This window comes from Choristoneura fumiferana, chromosome 4 (genome assembly GCF_025370935.1).
Source record: "Choristoneura fumiferana chromosome 4, NRCan_CFum_1, whole genome shotgun sequence".
NCBI lineage: Eukaryota > Metazoa > Arthropoda > Insecta > Lepidoptera > Tortricidae > Choristoneura > Choristoneura fumiferana.
The window spans coordinates 17,941,057-17,961,785 of record NC_133475.1 but is presented as its reverse complement, the minus strand read 5'-3'; the positions used below and the strand labels follow the sequence as shown (position 1 = coordinate 17,961,785).

The 20,729-nt window shown below is 36.9% G+C and overlaps 1 protein-coding gene across 1 annotated transcript in view; it reads right to left on the bottom strand.

The window, feature by feature from the left end:
• Window positions 1–300: 300 nt before the first annotated feature.
• Window positions 301–20,729, bottom strand: part of LOC141427207 (pickpocket protein 28-like) — a 36,292-nt gene continuing 15,863 nt past the window's right edge. The window contains exons 6-12 of the mRNA XM_074086432.1: window positions 12,643–12,797; window positions 11,773–11,881; window positions 5,278–5,370; window positions 3,445–3,584; window positions 2,379–2,509; window positions 1,621–1,680; window positions 301–683 (exon numbers count right to left, since the gene is read on the bottom strand). Coding sequence (XP_073942533.1) covers window positions 301–683; window positions 1,621–1,680; window positions 2,379–2,509; window positions 3,445–3,584; window positions 5,278–5,370; window positions 11,773–11,881; window positions 12,643–12,797 — 1,071 coding nt within the window. The remainder of the gene's footprint in view (window positions 684–1,620; window positions 1,681–2,378; window positions 2,510–3,444; window positions 3,585–5,277; window positions 5,371–11,772; window positions 11,882–12,642; window positions 12,798–20,729) is intronic.

Here is a 20,729-nt window from a genome sequence, read left to right as displayed (position 1 = left end):
CGTTACTTTCTACATCGCGGTACTATAACCTCAGTGGCTGAAGTAATCCAAGAATGAACCGGTTCAGAGCATATGGCTCCTGCGCTTCATTTCGGTACTGATGGCTACCGCTGCCCTCCATCAGGATCCAGGTATTACGCCCCTGTGGCTCGCCTCCTCCGCTGGTTGAGCCGTACCGACAGCTGCTGTCTCCGCCTTTCGCCACCGTTGAGGTCTTCACTCGTAACCCTGAGCACGGGCTCTGCGTTATACCCCGCAAAACTGGGTCCCTGCTGAACTTCGCCATCTTCACACTACGGCCTACTGGAGTGTAAGATGCCCACCCCCGCGACATGGACGCGCCAGACAGGAGTTGCCCAAGTGAAGAGTAGAGAAGGTGACTCTACTCTCCAGGGCCGGGTTAATGGACGTGTATGCCCCACGCCCAAAGGCTTTTTGTCTAAGCATCATGAACTGCTGCGCGGCTAGAATTATGTAGTTTGATTTAACGTACTTGGCCAAAAATTCAAACTCATCTTCTTTACGTTGTGACTTGTCGTACGCTGTTCTGTTAATTATATAAGCTTTTTTGAAATCAAACATTGTCTTTAGTATTTCCGCATCGTATTGCACGCTGGCACACGAGGGCAGGCAGTTACATGTTTCGTCCATCTTGAACTTCAACGATCTGGATGCCAACTCGTCTAAAATGTTAAATTGTAAAAGTAATAGTCGCCACAGAACCAAAGAGTAAAAAAAAAAGTCACGTAAACTAAAATTGTGAGGCGGCTATATGGCTTAAAAGCTTTACAAATCAAGTGAAGTGAATAATTCTTTGCCGTCGTATTTTGTCGAAAAAGTTTGTACCTATCTTGCTTACTCAATAGTTTCAATGGATCTATATTGGAATCCATAAACTTTTTGATCTAATATTGAGTCACAATTCTAACCTAACCTACGTTTCTAGCTGTGGTTCGTTTCTGTAGGGGTTGCAGTTCTAACCTAACCTAACCTAACCTACTTTTCTGGCTGCGGTTCGTTTCTGTAGGAGTCGCAGTTCTAACCTAGCCTAACTTACTTTTCTGGTACCGGTTCCTCACTGTTGGGGTCTCAGTTTTAACCTAATCTACTTTTCTGGCTTGCAAGTCACTGTTTGCCAACAAGTGCTCTGTTATGGCATTTAATATTATAACTCATAAGTTTTATGTCTTACTGTATTAGTACAAAACATATTAGGGATTTAGAGTATTAGGACATGTGATATTATGGCTTAAGATTATTAGGACATAAGGTCATTATGTCAAATGATTATTATGGCAAAAGTATGATATGTCAAAAGTGTTTATGGCAAAAGTGTTATGGCATTTGAGTTTAGGACAAACGATATTATAGATTACGAAGGAGACCCGTTTCAGTAAACTGAAACTAGTTGAGAAAGCAAAATAAATACAAACTTTTCCGACAAAATACGATGACAAAACATTAGTCAATAGATCAGTTAGTTTAAACTACATTTAGTTTTCCAACACAGTCTGTAACTAAGGTGTTTTTAAAAAGGGTTTTGCCAAGTAAAATTAGTAAGTAAGAAACACTCCGAGTTGTATTAGTTTTAGCAGGAGGCACACAGATTTAAAATCTTACCTATCGCTTTCGTAACGCAAGACCATTTTGATGCAGTACAAAGTTCTGAGCTGTTTGTATCTGTAAAAAGTGTCAAACTATAAAATATAACGCTGTAAAATACTATGCCGTAATTGGTTAAAAAAAAGACAGCTAAAGCAAACAACAAAAACAAACGCAAAACACAACTAAACACACACACAACTAAAGCAAAGCGCCGTCTGGCAAGTAAACACATTAACAACTACCTAAACACAATCCTTCTTTAATACCAACCTTAACCACGTAAGTTATGCTATAAGCGGGCAACGAATAAATGACGTATTTTATAAAATTTAATGCGAGCCGCATTAAGAATCATTTCTTAATTATTTGTGTTGACGAACTGTCTTCTGGATACAGGACATCCCAAACGTGTAGGCCCCAAGAAAATCACCGAACTGTTACTCTTCCAAACAGATGTCCAGGCAAACAGTAGACTATAAAGGATATGGAAGTACGTGATCTTGATATCATTTGAACATGTTTCCCTGCTGTGGTGGTTTAAAGAGAAACGTAGAACGAAGAGATGTGGGACTGCTTAATTTTAAACATGAAACTACCGTACGTAGGATTCACTCGTATTGAAATAAAATAGACAATTGAGTGAATGTTCCATGTTTGTTACATGTTTCGGACTAATTCGTAGTCTTTTCGTAGCGTAGATTCGTAGCAGTGTGCAAGTCGCACACTGCTTACATATTTCTAGTAATTATCAAACTAATAGCAAAATTACTCACGTGGCATATGAAACCAAACGCAACTACATCTCTTATAGGTGTATTTAGAGAGGCACTCTAGCCGACAGTTGCTGGGAGTGTAAATATTGAAGTAATCGAGGTGGCGATCCCAGGGAAAGTAACATTGACGCCTGTGAAGAAATCACCAAACGAGCATCAAACGAGCCATTTTAACCAAGACTTTCATATACCCACCCGAGCCGGTACGGCGAGGCGAGGGTGGATAGACAAGTTGAGAGGAAAATGGGTTTAATTCTCGAGTTTAACACTGCTTTTCATTTCGATTGCGAGGAGATGAATGAATGTTATTTAATAACAAGAGTGGACACATGGTTCACTTACTAGTTACCTTTTATTTTTCATGCATTACTTATATAATTATAAATACTAAGTTTAATTGATTTATTTGATTAATTTTAGTATTATACAAATTAAAAATTACAAAAAAAAAATAGAATCTTTACCTGGATTACCTTGGTCTTAGACGAAGATTTTACTTTATGCACAAGAGCATAAAAAGTCATTTTATGTTGCCTAGATACAGCATAAACACGAACTTTACGAGCATGAGAAGTGAAAAACCTACATTATGCACTTATGGATGTGTATGTTTCATGTTTTATAATGGGCCAGTTGTCGAGCGTTTTGACCGCCTCAATTTTCGTGGTCTTATATTTTTTTGAATGGGCGGTAGAACATCGAAGTCAACTTTACTGTGGGATTCAACTGCCCTTAGGATGGAATTTGCTGATAGCTTCACTCGCTATCTGTTTATATAAGGAAAAATAGCTATTTTGGCGGCAATATATAAACATCAATGAAACCTAGTTTGTAAAATTTGCATTTGCACTTTTTGCATAAAATTTCCCCTGCCCACACCCCCTGGGAGGGAAAAGACACCTAAATTTTTGTACGACTCAGCATATTCTCATTTCTAGTGCCAAGATAACGTTCTAAACATAGTTTGCACATATTTTGCCGCCAAACTATCTTATTTAGTTTTACTTTACCTGTAGTATATATATTATAATGTGGCCAAATTGTGTAAAATTAAAATTGTACTTACTGTTCAGATTCGTACTTCCGTAAGCTTGATGTAGTGTTCAATACGCTAAACTTCAGAGCTAGCGATGTGACTTGTCCCGGGATCGCTGCGTAGTAGTACAGAGATGACTGTGGCATGTCTGCAGGATGATGCACGTAGATCTTTACAAAAAAAAAAAGTTCTATTATATAGATTTTCCGATAATTGGGCAAATTATTTAGCGGTTCATTTGTTAAGATCAGAGAGTGCTGGTACAAAGCCCGTCGGGTGACTTAAAAACCTATTTTGAAAAAGTTTGTGAAAAATATTGAAAAAAAACTGTAATAAACAAATGTCATCGATCTAAGAAAAAGGCGTGAAACAGGACGATCTGCTGTCTGCCAAACTCTTCAAATGCGTCCTAGAAAAAGTCTTCAAGAGCTTTGCCGTTTCTTGGGAATTCAAAGGAATTCTCGTCTGTGAGGGGAGATTGACTAATCTCCGCTTTTAGTCAAAATACTACGCACAGGACTTATCACGCTAACACACACAAGTACAAGTCCTGTGCCTGTGCTGTGTGTGTGTATTTTGACTATGAATGAAAATAGCGAAAGTTTAAAACGTAATCTTCGCTTTGCCGTACACATTGTCCTATTCTCTTTATCGGCTCAAGAACTTGAGAAATTGCTACAACATCTTAGCACCACCAGCCTTGAGGTTGGGTTGATGAACATGTCAAAGACCCAAATCATGACCAATGCTACGAAACTTAGGATACAAATACATGGGTAAACAATACACTATGTCGACGAGTATATCTACTTAGGCCAAGTAGTCTCTTTCAACAACAGGCAGGAAAGGGAAATAGAAAGGCGCCTTGAAAATGCTTAGAAGAGCTGGTCCCTGAAAGAGCACATGAAGACCTTCCCCTGACACTGTAGCGTAAACTCGTGGACATATTGTGTATATTGCCCGTCCTGACCTATAGTGCGCAAATATGGTCTTTTACTGAGAACCAGATATCCAAACTCAAGGTTTGCCAACGAGTTATGGAGTGGGGAGGAAAGATACTGTGGTTTAAATGAATTGATCGAATCCGAAATACCACATTGCGCTCTAAAACTCGAATCGCTGATGTTGGGAAGGTAACCGTCAAGCTTAAATGGGATTGAGCCGGGCATATCTGCCGGATGCCACTTGGCTACAACCGACTGCAAGGCAGGCCGCGGCGTAGATGGCGAGACGATCGGGACACATAACTGAGTGTGTCATACCTCCTGGCGGTGACATGGTGTCGTATGGAATTCAAACACACTTCAAAAAAATGCACGAAAAATGTACTTAATTGTACGCTTATTAAAAAAAATGTACTACACGTAGTTACGAGAAAACAATGATCAATCTGTCACAGCCAGGAAGGATACTTCCTGGCGGGAGCTATCTATTTCACTATGAAGCAGTCAACTTTTCAAATATCTTGTGAATCAGAAAAAAATGTACGAAAAATGTACTAAAATAATATCTTCTTTTGCTATCCTATAATATCCTATAATCCTTCGCTTGCTCGGGTTTCAATATAACTCGTGCCCAACAGTTACTTTCCACCCTTGCATAACAAATAACTATTGTTCACCCGCGACCTCTAGGGGCTCTAGGTTAGGTCACTTATTTTATTGATTAAAATTAGATTGTTCATTAATTGCAAAGTTGCAAATTTGCAATTTATGAGCCTAATGAAGGAGCATTAGGCTCTACAGGTCTAGCTTTATAAAAGCTGTATTCGATTTACGGCTTATAATTCTTCCAGTACCTATTCACATTAATTGTGTGTTGTTGTGTTATTCTGTTTTGTATTTTATATTTCTGTTAACTTACCTTAAATCCATTTGAAAGACTATTGCATTGATCATCGTTGTTAAAAGGAGATTCAATCAACACAAATTCTAGATCAGGTTTGGCTCCGTTTTCCTAAAAAAAATTACTGTACGCATTGACTCTTAGGAAATCTGCTACTTATATATTTGTAATTATATATTTTTTCGAATGAAGTGTATAATATATCATCATCATCATTGCAGCCTTTAATTCGCCCTTTTTCGGACGTAGCTTTCTCTCCCTTTGGAGACGCTTGACGAACCATTGCCATTTGCATTCATCCACCACCTGCCTGCCGGCAGATGTCGTCCTTCCATCTACTTGGTGGTCTTCCTCATCATCACCTCGGTCTCATTAGTGGTATATTGTACTATTTTTTGCCCGCAGCTTCGTCCGAGTGGAATTTGGTTTTCGCGCGCTGTTCCCTGGGGAACTGTGCATTTTTATGGGAAAAAAGTAGCCTTTGTCAGCCTCTGGCCCATTAACTATCTCCATGCCAAAAAAATCACGTTGATCCGTCGCTCCGTTTCGACAACAAGGAATAATATACAACACACATACTTTCGCATTTATAATATTAGTATGGACGTATTAAAGTGTTGTGGTACAGTCACCAGCACCAATATCTGACACAAAAAGCGCGCATAAATATCTCATACGGCTCTATTGCTAGGGCCGGAACGACGAGTCAGATATTTTTGCACGCTCCGAAGTGGCAGTTATTAATGCTGGTGACTTCACGGTTCACGTACCAGGGTGAAAACTTTTCATAATCAATTTCGCTATAATTTCTTTGGCAATTGTATGGGATGTCAACATGATATATGTAGCTCAAAGGTACCACCCTGGTACGCAATTCAGTTTCGTTGACTGTACATATGTGCAAGTTGCGAAAGGTTCCAAAAAGTTGGAAAAGTTATCGGAATTTTCTGGAATTTTTCCCAAGATATACAGTGTAGAAAAATAAGTCGGGCCCTGAAGGGAAACTCCCTTAAATCCTTAAGTTGGCTCATTTTACTTTCAGAAGAGATTCATTTATTTTTAAAAAGTACCAATACTGCATTCAAAGATTTTCTAAAACTTGCTTGCCTCGCCCGGGACTCGAACCAACTAAAATTAAAAAAAAAACACTCGCTATTTATGGTCCACGCTTCTGGGGACCCAAGAGCTGGCGCGTACTTATCTCAGCGGATCTCACTTGCGGTCCAAAGGGGTAATGCGGCCAGCGTCATGGGAACCCTACCACAGGCAGATCTTTAAGATAGGGTATTCTTTTTATAATTTTCATTGTTACAGTTAGTTACGCTATCTTAGGTTAGTTCTTTTTTATGTATGTAAACTCATAATTGTACAATATAAAAGTCTATTTTGAAATAAAAAAAATATCTTGTAAAACAGACGAGAGTAAGACCAAATATTTTGTTAGAGAAATTTTATCCTGAATAATAATCCCATCGATTAGTATAATAAAATAGCGAGTATTTGTTTTTTTTTTTAATTTCACTTGGTTCGAGTCAGGCGAGGCAAGCGAGATGTAGATTTCTTTGCATGCAGTTTTTTTTTATTAATAAAGGAATGTCTTCTTTAAGTAAAATGAGCCAACTTAAGAGTCCACCCACGCCAAACGGCGCGAGCGGTTTTGTACCTCACCCCGCGACCCCTCTGAGATAGATCGCGTGCAACCGCGATTTGTTCGTAGGCGTTATGTGACAGCAACGCGTTTTCGCGCGCAGCGCCGCGAAATACGGTACCGCTAAAGTTTTCCAGAAATGTCAAAACGATCGTTTGTTATGGAGTTTGTATTGAATACGTTATAGACTGACTGCTATGACAAGGCTATGACGTTACAATTTCCCACGTTCAAACTGATTCAATTTTATGTACTTAGGTACTTAGGTAATTCGTTTTTATTAACTTGAAAATCGCCAAAATTACGAAAAATGTGAAAATTCGGTTATTATGAGTATTTTCAAAGCTGCATTCCAATACAATACAATGACTCTTTATTGTACTCCGGTCTGAGTGGAGAGCCTTGCGAGAGGCCTATTATGTCCAGCAGTGGACGTCTTTCGGGTGACACAATACTAAAGTTCACCTAACTTTTATTTTCTTAGGTCAACTTTAATTTAACTATGGCCTATGAAATACACCTACATTTCTAAAAGTGTATTAGTAATTACTTGCTAGAGAAATACCTATATCAAAATATTAAAAATTAAGCAAGATATATTTCTCAAAATGTAGACAAAACTGAAGATAACTTATAATACCTATACTCATTTAGGTAGGTATACACTAAAATATGGATCCATTTGCAGATAGGTATCGATTTTTTATTTGAAAACCAAAAACCTCATTTGCTTCGTACAGTCGGATAAAACATTCAAAGGACATAACATTGCCTGGCGGGCAATTTTTTCAATCACAAGTGGACATTATATTGAGTAAAATTACCCACGTTTATAATTTTATAAAGCACTTACGTTTACAAACTTACATTTTAATAAACACAAAATAAACATTGTACTTTGCTCTGATAACTGTTATTTTATATGTTTTATGTACAATAGAGAGTTATAAACCCTTTATTGAACAAAAAATACTCATTCGTGACAATCGATTTTATAAGAAAATGGCCCTAAGGCAAAGTTGACGGTTTTTTGCCCAAAATTCAGAACCAACATAAAAAATACAACCGAATTGATAACCTCCTCCTTTTTTCTGAAGTCAGTTAAGCTCAGGCTTCTAATAGACTCTCGCTAATAATCCCCTTTTTACAGCCCTTAATGCACAATGTACTTTTGTGTCAATATTAGTTCCAATTCCAAATATTACCCGCTATGATCCAATTACAACAAGGCCATAGTCGGTAGGAAAATACAAACTGAAATATAGATGCACAGAAAAACCAGAAAAAGAGACCAGCATCCTCAGCATGACAGAGGTGTCAACTTCTAGATTTTTTCTCGCCTGCTTGCCTAAATATCAAAATTTTCCAGGCGTTACTTCAAACAGGGGACAGGGGGTCCTGTCAAAAATCAGCAATTTGTATTCAATCAGTGTTCTATCAATGTCGTATGTATACAAACACCTCTATATTATGTTTGAGTTTTCTAATAATTTTATCATATTTATGAGTTAAACGCTAATAACCAATAACAAATTATAACAACAACAGTTTGTATATGACACTAAAAACACCGATTGAATACAGAACTAGGCCACGTATGTCCCTTATTTTTAATAGGAAGTACCACCTACAAAACTTTGATATTTCGGCAAGTAGTAGGTCAATGTATGGTTAATTCTTAGAAAAAAAGTTAGAGGTGTCACTACTTCAAAATCAAATAAAAGAAATGTGTCTTTTTATTTGGACTTTTTTTTTTAATTATATGATTTTTGAGTGGCGATGTATCTTTATAAAGAACAACTTTAAAATTTGAAACAAATCGCTTGATTACATACTGATAATAAATACATTAAAAAAACAAAAGTCAAGAACTGACACAAGTAGGATATTCATACTCAACATAAATATTCTTGGAGATACGAGTACTCGCAGAAAAAACTGTGCCCATTTGATAAAAGGGACGGTTTACTAGAAAAACCAAACTGAACTGTTACCTAACGACTAAATGCAATCAGTTTGTCTGAATTAATAAATTATTTACTATTTTAATTGTACTTTCGATTAATAAAACTGGAGTTCCAAGAGTGGAGAAATTACGTATAAAGAAAGAAAGAAGGGTATTTTACTAACACTAATACAAAAAGCACAAAGTGCAGTATTTGAACCTGTAAGTGAGAACTTTTTCTACCATTATAACGCATGTGGGCAATGTTGTCTAAATAACTTTGCCCGTTATAAAATTCAATCAATAAGTTACTTTGCCCAACGATTAATAAAGTAAATATTTGTTTTATATAAGTCATGTTATTTAGTGGGTGTCTCAAAATAATGTAGGTACTTACTGTACTAAAATAGTGCTTGTGTAGTGTAGATGTATCATCATCTGGTTCAGAGACCTCAGTGCGTTTTTTTACTGTAGAACATGTTAATCCAGGGTATTTATTACCTGTATGGCAAATTTCATGCAAATCCGTTCAGTAGTTTCTACGTCAAAGAGTAAGAAACATCCATCCATCGCCATACTTAAAAAAATGTTTAGATTTTTTTTGTAGAGAATTTTATGTAGATTACTTATGTTTTAGAACATTTTTTTGCTGTGGTTTACGAGTTAACTAAAACTAAATGGGACTTTTACACAAACTCCTCCCCACCCGTTAGCTCTACCCCCACCCATCAGTACCTACTTTTAGTATGTGGTCTTAAACACCATCCCCTACAACTATGCCAAATTGACTTATATTGGTCTTCGTTGGGTAGGCTATATACTCGTACCAGACACGTATTAAGTTTGAACACATGTCCTATATTCCTACTATGGTAGTTATCAGTTTATAAGTAATAGACAAAATATGGAGCCAATAAAACTATTTAGACTACTAACCAATTTTTCTGTACTTACCTAATTCTTGTAATAAACAACACACTTACTTTACAACTTCTGACATCTTCTGACATGTTGTCTGTCATTGTACGAGTATGAGGCTTCTTGTTTTTTTTGTGCGTTATTTAATTTATTTCTCGGTGTTGACTATCCTAAAACACCTTAAATACCCAAAATACAGTGATAACGTAATTTAATAATAATTTCCTTACTCATAGATTGAGTGTTATGAAAGAAGTGTAAATGTAAAAGTTTTTTTTCGTAAATGAATTTTGTGGAGAAAAGCGACGCAGGTCAATCAGGCAGAGCACCTAAGCGCTCACTGTTTCTCTGCGTTGAAGTGACAGAGAAGCAATATGTCGTCGGCGTGGCGTAAGTCTTTGCTCATCAAAAATTTGGAAATAAAATAAATGCAAAGAAATTACGATTTAGATTTAAGAAATAACACGACAGATATTATTATTACGTTTTGTTTGTAAATTAGACTTAGTAATTTGATTATAGTGTCTTTATAAATAACGGAGTATTTTTGGTTTCTAAATCAAAGTAAGAGCTCACTTTGGCAATAAAATCTATCGAGCCAAATTAGTTTAATCGTGTTTTGAAAGCAACGACTAACTCAGGAATACGATCAAGATTATCGTAATATTTTTTATTGCCACGAAGTACACCAATTTTATACCAACTCTGTTTAAAAATAGCAGTGAGTGGCGTAGGTCGCCTCTTAAGGATTTAAGGTAGTTTCCCTCCAGGGCCCGACTTATTTTTCCACACTGTATAGAAAATTTAAATAGAAGAAACGGAAAGTTTCAATTCCCATACAAAATTTTCAGAAATTTCCGCAATTTTCCGGCATGAAAAATTCGGCTATTTTGGAATGTTTCCTTGCGAGTACTGCCTTTTCGCAACGTAACGTTTGGCAACCTGTTTCATGTCGCAAACTCTAAAACTGTAAATATTTTAGGATGTATTTCAGGGCCATCGTGTAGAACCATTTAGGTTAGGTTAGGTTAGTTTTATAAAAAATCTGAAATATTTACAGTTTCAGAAATATTAAACAGTTGGGAAATGAAAAGTTGCGAAATGAAACAGGTTGCCAAACGTTATTCGCCGAAGCATTAGTAAACCGTTTCCTTGGCATTGGCACACGTGAGTAGTTGTGCACCTTCACCTACTCATACTAGCTATACAGGTAAAGTAAGACTGAATACGACAGATTGGCTGCAAAATATGTACATCAATGAAACTTTGTTCATAACTTTATTTTGGCACTAGAAGATCTGCCGATTCCTACCAAAATTTAGGCGTCCTACCCCCATCCCAGGGGGTATGAGCAGGGGTCAACGTTACAAAAATGCAATTTTTAAAACGTAGGCGTGTTAGGTGACGTTTTATATGTTTTTTTTTGCGCTGAATCGAATGAGATCGTACCCATACACCTACTTATAGGATCAATATTTTGGGAGGTATTAAGGGTTTTTGTTGAAAACATAGAAAACAAATATTTTATTTTTAAATCGACCAATTTTGGGTTTAGGCAACAATATAGGCTTCTTAGGATTACTGAGAGCAATCAGTATTACTATCTCATCCACATCTTAAGAAACTATTATTGGTAAGTGATTTTTAGACTGTTCTTATGTATTCAACAAAAACCCTCCATATCTCGCAAAATATTAATCCTATGGGTATGGTCTTATTCGATTCAGTGCAAAAAATTACATAGAAAATGATACCTCACTTGCCTAGTTTGTATAATTTGTATTTTTTAAACGTTGGCAGGGGCCCATACCTAGGCCTAAAAAGACGCCTTAATTTTGGTAGGACTCAGCAGATCCTCATTTCCCGTGCCAAGATAAAATTATAAACAAAGTTTCATTGATGTACATATTTTTCCGCCAAAATATGCCATTTTTCCTATGGTATCAAATCAAAATAAGTAGCGGAACAAAATTATAATTATATAAATACGACTATCACTTACTTGACCTCGAAATGGATACACATCATCAGTTTCTGAACTATATCCAGAATTAAAGCTCCAGTTCTTCATCTCATTAGTTGTAAAAATATACTTATAATCACGCTGTAAACTAAAATATTCAGTTAAACTTATAATAAACCAAGCTGGTCAGACTTTGCATAAAAGAAAGAGCGCACAAACGAGTTCTACCAGCTCCTGGCCGATGAAGAACTTGAATTCGGGCTTTGACTTTTATGTAATTCAATTCAATTGAATTCTTGAAAGTATAGCTCCAACGATACTATCGATGATTCCGCCAATGTCGAGGTTGGAAAGTACACTATCAGTTTAGCCGTTGTTCGGTAGAAACTAAACTTGTATGTTATGCTTATAATATCATTTATAAAACAAGACTACCGCCACAAACGTCAACAATAAATACGTAGTGCTGAGCAACACTACTTTAGAGATATTAAATATATGAATTAATAATATTTGTAATTGGTTTTTAGAGTCTTTTTGTATTTTTTATTTCAACTCCAAAAAATACAAAAATACTCCAAAAAACCAATCAAAATTTGATTGCTTAGTAGCGACATCTCTTGTCTGGGTGAGCGGTTGGTTCCAAAAGAACGTGACGTCTCTCGAGGAGAGCGAAACATATATCGCTAGTGCGGCTGCTTAAGTAGCGTAGTGGAATAAAGCAACCTGAGATATGTGTGCATAGGAGAAATTCGTGTCTAGAATCCTGTCAAGCGGTGGTGTAGCACGCAGAACGGATTGCTGAGGACCTGGGTTCGATTCCCAGCGGTGGTCTCTTTTTTTTCTGAGCATCCATATCTCAATTTGCATTTTCGATAATAATATTTAATTAAAAATGTATAAACGTACCTCTCATTCCTAAACATCTCTTCGTAAGATAATGAATTAAAGTTAAAGCATACACCTTCTTGAGTCAATACTCTCTTAAACAATTGGTCGCAGTTATAGTAAATTTTGCCTCGCCATCTACATCCAAAAAATACGTCCTCTATGACTGGTGACATCTACAACATAATAGTACATTGTGCATTTAAGGCCTTAAGAAGGAGATTACTAACGAGAGTTTATTGACTATATGACTATATTATGATGAGTCTATAATGACATGATTTTAATCACATTGCGAGGGAAAAAATGCAAAAAACAAGTATTTTGTGGCTAAATACTTCGTAGCTCGGCAAGAGAAAGACGCTTAGAAAACAACTGAATAAAATAATGGCTTCCCGTCAATACAGGGGCTAATACGAAATTCGAAAATCGAAGTTCGTATAGAACCGTCCCCTTACTCTCGTATTAAATAATAATTATCGCCAGCGGTACGATACGAACATCAATTATCAAATTTTGTATGTACTTACGAGTACAACTAGGTACGGTACTACGGTAGCCCCCCGAATTGTCACATTTCTCAAGTCGTCTACCATTGATAATGCTAAGAACTGTGTTAAGTTTAGAATTCAAATAGTGATACAGCCAGATTCTTCCAACATGCTAAAAAAATGTTAAAATTATTGCAAAAAAATCTGATATAAATTTAAAATATAAAAATAACGAAGTTTCATGAAGTTAACTTTCGTCGTGTCATGGGTCATGGCTAAGTTTTTAAGATATAAATAAAACGTTAGCTGACTTGAAACCTCTTTAGTCTGAAATGACGTACGTACTAACTTGTCTTGTTTCCAAGTTTTAAAACTAAACTTTTCTGCCTTGAGGAGGAAAAAGTATATGTAAATCCATTATTCCTGAGGGATCAATTTAGGCCAGTGTCCTTTAGTATATAGGCATAGAATAACATCATTGACGAGCAAGTATGATGAAAACTAAATTTACCTGTTCATTCAAAATAGACCCCATACTGTTGTCAGCCAAATATGTGGTCTAACACCCTAAAGCTGATAATCGTTTGCATGTCATAAAACAATAATGCCAATAAACGTGTCTGTCAACTTGAAAGTTCGACTTTAGCGACATATTCATTTGATAGGAACTTGTTTAAATACAGGTAGACCACTTATTTGGCTGCTGGTACCTAATTATTTCCATGCATTCAAGCATGTTGCAATAATATTGCCACTTTATAAGAATCCGAGTCTAATAAAGAATGATTTGATTGTAACAAACGTTTGGCAAAATTTGATCTGTCTTGATAATCATTCCTATATGCCGAAACATGCTCTTTAAATCTTGCATTGAAACAGCGACCTGTTTGAACTACATTATATTTTATTGCAGTCATTACTAGTAAGCTTGTATACACCCGATCTAGTTCCTTTATCCACCTTCTCTTTGTGGTTACAATACAAAGCCTAGAGTACAAAAAGTTTGAAGAGTTTGTCTGAAAGGATTTATGGTATTTTAAAATCAAACAATGTTAATGTTGAAAATACAAACTGAAACATAGATGCACAGAAAAACCAGAAAAAGAGACCAGCGCTGGAAATCGAACCCAGGTCCTCAGCAATCCGTGCTAAGTGCTACACCCCTACACTACCACTGAAAAAAAAAAGAGACCAGCGCTGGGAATCGAACCCAGGTCCTCAGGAATCCGTGCTGCGTGCTATACCCCTACACTACCACTGGACAGGAGTACAAACACAAATTTCTCCTATGCACCACATATCTCAGCTTGTTTGTTTCTCATTTAATCACTTAAGCAGCGACACTAGCGACATCTCTGTTTTTAAGCCCTCATCGAGAAACTTTCAACACTCCATCGGAACTAACCGCTCACCCGGACAAGAGATGTCGCTATTAAGCAATCAAATTAAGATTTCCAGCGCTGGTCTCTTTTTCTGGTTTTTCTGTGCATCTATGTTTCAGTTTGTATTTTCGATATGGATTTTACGGGATGACCGTAAAAGTAATAAAATTTGGAGTTAAAATACAAAAAGACTCCAAAAAAACCCCCGACACCAAAAAACGCCAGAAAAAATAAAAAAAAACCGCCCGAAAAAATCCGCCGACAAAAAACGACGCCAAATAAGACCCTGATTTCCCAGTAATTATTTTTTATCCAAGCGTCGTCGGTGTCGGGGGACCGCTAAGGTTAACAGAAAACTAAAGTGCATATTATGTTGTATTTTTTAAAGTAGTAACCTTAGCGGTCCTTAACGCTTAGATTAAAAAAAAACTTTTACTAAATTAACTTAGGCTAATTTTGGGGGAAATCAGCATAGTCCCCGCGGAATAGGGATAAACGAATTCTTTGCAGATGAAGTCGCGGGCAACAGCTAGGTAGTGCATTTTTGGCGTCGTTTTTTTGTCGCCGTTTTTTGTCAGGCGTTTTTTTTTATTTTTGCTGGCATTTTGTGTCGGGTTTTTTTAAACTTTAAATTTAAGTTTTTTATTTTATGTTTTTTAACTGGTATATTATTTTTTTTAAAGTGTATTAGGGTATTGGATATCCTGGCTGCAGCATCAGCTCATCGTGTTGCCACCATTGCATTGTATGAAGAATCAAATACTGATCAAAAGGAATCAAACACGACATATCTGCTATTATTTTTTCAAGAGTATAGGTACTGGTGTGCTTGATATCCTGGCTGCAGCATCAGCTCAGCTTTGAAAGTAAAGTAAATACCCATTATGCGTCTAAGATTCCTACCGCATCGAACAAAAGAGCTGATGATCTTGAAACGGCTGAACCGATTTTGATTGAACATGTCTAAGAACCATCGCTAGAAAACCTGCTTTCAAATAAAAAAAACCGCATTCAAATCGGTCCACCCGTTTAAGAGCTACGGTGCCACAGACAGACATATAGACACATAGCGGTCAAACTTATATCACCCCTCTTTTTGCGTCGGGGGTAAAACACCAACTTTAATATTAATGTTGCCTTTAAGACTAACAACTCTTTTGTACTCTAGGCTTTCACAGGCAGCTAGTATTTCGAAATTGCTAGCTGTGATACGTACCCACGTTATATGATCCACTAGAGATTTATCAGAGACATTACGGTTTAACAGGTGCCTCTCCGTATAAGCACATATTAAAGTAGCATCCTCCAAAACGCGCTTTTCTCTTTCATACCTGTTTAAACAGTTATATGGGATCAGAGGGGCTACTACGAAACTCGAACTCGAAGTTCGTATAGCACTGTCCCTTCACTCGCATATTAAATGACATAAGCGTCAGCGGGACGGCAACATACGAAATTCGAGTTTTGCACTTCGTGGTACTTCGGGGTACATAATTTTAATATATGTTATTTACGAAAAGTGTAATTTACTGTGCTTACGTATAATTATAGTCATGTGGTTCATTTTCATAATAAGGACTAGGATAGAACCTTTTGTATTCTTTTTCATACTCATAATTGCTTAATTTGCATTTCCATTGTGGACAAACTGTGACTGACGGAAATGGAATCTGTAACATAAAACATTTTCGAAAATGTAGACTTAGGAAAATACAAAAGAATAAAAGTAACTTTGAAAAATCTCTCGAAGGTTAAAAAGTGATCATAATCGTATCTTTTTTTATCGCATAGCCCCACAACAGTATACAAGAGAATCCCACCCATTGCCCGTAAATGAACATACGATGGTCAATTTACGCCTCAAAAAACCAAAAAGACGCCACAGCATTGACTTATTTAGCCTGCTGGGCACGGCATCGCACTGGCTGAATAGCCAGGCTGCTCAGTGCGCGGGTATACATACATCCTTATCATGTTCAACTTGCTGCCACAGCCAGGGTGCAGATTTGATTTTTTTTATATGTGTTGGTACTGGCCACTAATCGTTTAAAAATAATGATGTAACGATTGAAAAATAAAAATTGTCAGGAGCCAAGCGGTCTTTGGGTTGTTATTGTTTGTTACGTGGAAAAGCTAAATGTTTAGTCTCGGACAAAAATCCAATAGATGAATTCGTATCATCTATTGCTTACTTTACTCTAAAACAATAAACTATTTTCGAATCATCAACCGGAAATCTTCCACCGCTGAACAAAATTCGTCACTTGCATCCACTCTCGCGATATCTTCAGTCCACCTAGTGGAAGGCCTGCCAACGCTTTGCCTTCGTATTTTTTTAATATTTACATCGTAGATCACAAAGATGCCATGATAATTGTACAAAAACAAACATTTCAAGTTGTAACATAAATTAAGTTGAAAATACAAACTGAAATATAGATGCACAGAAAAAACAGAAAAAAAACCATCACTGGGAATCGAACCCAGGTCCTCGGTAATCCGTACCGCGTGCTATACCGCTACACCACTGATGGTCAACGGTACCGACACGAATTTCCCCTATGCACCTCATATCTCAGCTTGTTTGTTTCTTACTTAGTCACTTAAGCAGTGACGCTAGCGACATCTATGCCGCCCTCATCGAGAAACTTTTTTCGGCACTCCATTGGAACTAACTGCTCACCCGGACAAGAGATATCGTTACTAAGCAATCAAATTAAGATTGTTTTTTTGGAATATTTTTGTGTTTTTATTTCAATTCCAAATTTTTACTTTTACGGTCATCCTTTTACGTTTTATATTTTTCAATTTAGGTTTTACGGAATGACCGTAAAAGTAAAAATTTGGAATTGAAATAAAAAATACAAAAAGATTCCAAAAAACCAATCTTAATAAATTAAGTTGTTGCGACATAGCTTCGAAAGTTGCCGACTCAGCATGTGCTGCGACACTGATATTCCGTCGGAACCAGTTGACGCACTCATTCACATTCAATTTTCAATCACAAGAAAACAAGTTAAGGAAATTATTCATCCTATAGAAAGTGTAGGTAGTTTGCTAAATTTCTTTTGTTTCGCTAAAATTTGTTCTCTAAGACTAGTAGCTATGAGTGTATTGGATTTTATAACGCAATTTACTACAAACTTTGGGAAAAAAAAGATTAATGACAAGAAGAAAAGATGTGTAAAGGAAAGGAAGATTTGTGCTGTACCTACCTCATTGACAGAAATCATTTTTTCGTTGAATGACACGATGACGGGGCTGTACTGCCACTTGTACCATACTTTTTCAATGAGCCACAAACATAGTCCCAAGCTTAGCAGAAACGTGATAGCCCAAAATATTCTGAAATAAAAGAAAAATTGGACATTAAAAGAGGCATAATAAAAACAGAACTTATCCTATTGTAATTTGAACTTCAAACTCTATCATAAATTACATAAAGTTTGATGTTCATATATCAAAAATTTGACTTGGGCGTTAGGAGGATAATTATTAAAATATGGTGCGGAAATCTATAGCTTTTGTCCAGTTTTTTTTATTATAATGACCAGTCCAACTTTGTTTAGGATGAATTATTTAGTAAAATATTTATATTTTTTATTTAGTTTGTATTGTGTCCCAATGCTGGGTAAAAGCTTTCCCTTTTTTTTCCCACTTGTCTCCAATTTTAGCCAACCTTTGCCAATCTGACTGGAAACGGTCCAACGCGTCCCGCCCGCCATCTTCATCAGGGCTAGCCTCTGCTCCGGTGCCCGTCGCATGAAAAACCCAATCGGTGATAACTTGGGCCCAGAGCGATCCTGCTGCATGCGCCAGACGTGTCCCGCCCAGTCCCATTTTGATTTAAATTAAAACAATGCTAAATTTAATTTTGTGCCAAACTCACTTTTCCACAACTGAGAGTCCGACCTCAGTGATGTACCGCAGACCGTGCAGCGTGGTATTCTTCGCAAAGTCCAGGAACAGGTCGATAATGAGCAGCTTCTGACGCTTCCTCCGCTGCTTCTTTATGTTGCAGACCATGCCGAACTCGCCCGGCACTCCCGTGTCGACCCTAAGATACTATCGATTAGATGAGGAGTATCAGTGTAAGTCTGATGAAAAGTTACTGACAATATCGTTTATCGGCAGAGAAAGCAAGACAGTGAAAGTCAGAGTTGTACTCGTATGTCATTTTATTGTTTTTTTGTGTCTTTTGTGTTAGTGAATAAATGTCTTCTTTCTTTCTTTCTACATTTTCGTCATACTCGGTAGTTTAAATAAAACAATTGTAAATATCATTAACGAGCAACTAGCTAGCAAAGAAAATGGCGTTGTTTTACAATTATCAACTTTAAAAAATTGCATTTGCAAAATAACACTCAAAAAAGGCTTGAAAATAAAAGTTGCACTTTAACTGTCGAGACCGACAGGGAAGAAAAGTTAATTTTGACGATACTGCTCGAAAATGTGGCCATAGATAACCTAAATCCAGTACCCAAAACTGCTTTATATATACATGTACATTTAACAGCTGACTCATTTATGGCTCGCAAAACACGACAACAATGTTGTACGGTTTAATACCGCACAGCACTTTTTAGATAAGAAACGCGCCCTACTTTAGTTATACGTCGCAGCGCCGACAACAGCACTTTTACCTAAGACCGCACTAATATAAACTAATATTAACACTTATTCTGACACTCTTAAAACAAACGTAGAAGATACACTGTCTCGATATACTAGCTTGTTACTTTAACGTAGAAATATCAATAAATTACTAAAGAGTCATAACTTTAACTTATCTCCAACAACCTAAACAAGGCGCTCTACTAAAACTTAGTAGCGGCCCCTACAAATGTAACACATTAACGTAAACAGATCGTATCAATATGTATTTCACTTTTTAGAATATACTTCAGAATTTAATTCCCAGCGTGCTGAAACGAAAATCGGACCAATCATAAGTATTTAACCAAGATTTAACCATGTGAAACAAAATTGACTAATGAGAATGCGTCATGACTTTTATGAGCTGTTCTTTCATAAACGCATAATAAGCACAAAATGCTTTAATTTTTTCAAAAATAGAAAAAAAAAACACCACAGCATCGCAGCAGATCAGACATGATGAGGATGACGTTTTGATTTTTTAAATATGTGGTTGGATACTGGCCACTACGAACGGACTCGTCTAAAAAAAATTGACCCAAAATCAAAAGAAAAACTAAAATTGGCGGGAGGGATGACACTATTTTGGCCCGGATAATATCGACATGGAAATACCGACCCGTTTATTTCGTGTCCATACAAACTCCTGTCAAACTCGTTCATCTATTGCTTACTTTCCAGCCTCTACAACAATGCACTATTTCTAAATGAGAGGTGTGAAAATAATATTCTATCGGATAGAATCTATCCTATATACAGGGAGTCTCTGACCATGGGGCTTTATATTCAAGGTTCAATTTTTTTTTTTTTTTTTTTTTTTTTTTTATACAGTATAGGCTTGCGTTTGGCCACAATCACGCCTGATGGGAAGCGAGGATGAGGCCTACGATGGAGCACGCTTGCCTAGTAAATGCTCATTCACCCTAGACTTGAAGGCGGCCAAATTGTAGTTTCAGGAAACACAGTCGCAGGCAGGGAATTCCACTCTTTTGCTGTGCGATTGATGAAGGAAGAGCGAAAACGCTTTGTGCGGATTTTTGGGAAATACTGACAAGTAAGGTGGAGACCCCGCCTACTTCTGGTCGACCTGTGGAAGAAAAAAAGGAGCAGTGGAATAAGGTCGTGCAATTCCGAAGCACATTTTCTCCGAAATGTAGCTGTTAGAAATACCGACAGGGAAGCCACTCTTCTGCGATGACGAAGCCCTGACGACAAAAATTCCGCATCGCAGGTGACGCCGATGAGCCTTACTCAAAAAATTACTCAAAAAAATGGCCAAAACGGAACCCTTATGGATTCGTCATATCTGTCGCCTGTCTGTCCGTCCATATTTCACAGTCACTTTTTTCCGAAACTATAAGAACTATAAGTCACTGTTGAAACTTGGTAAGTAGGTATTCTTCTAATTTCTAAACTGAATAGTTTGCGCGAGAGACACTACGAAAGTTGTAAAATGTGTATCCCCTCCCTCCTTGTAACTTCTAAATAAAGAATGATAAAACTAAAAAAAAATGTTTGATGCACAAATTGGTTTGAACGAGATCTAGTAAGTAAAACTTGAAAAGACAAACTGTATTTT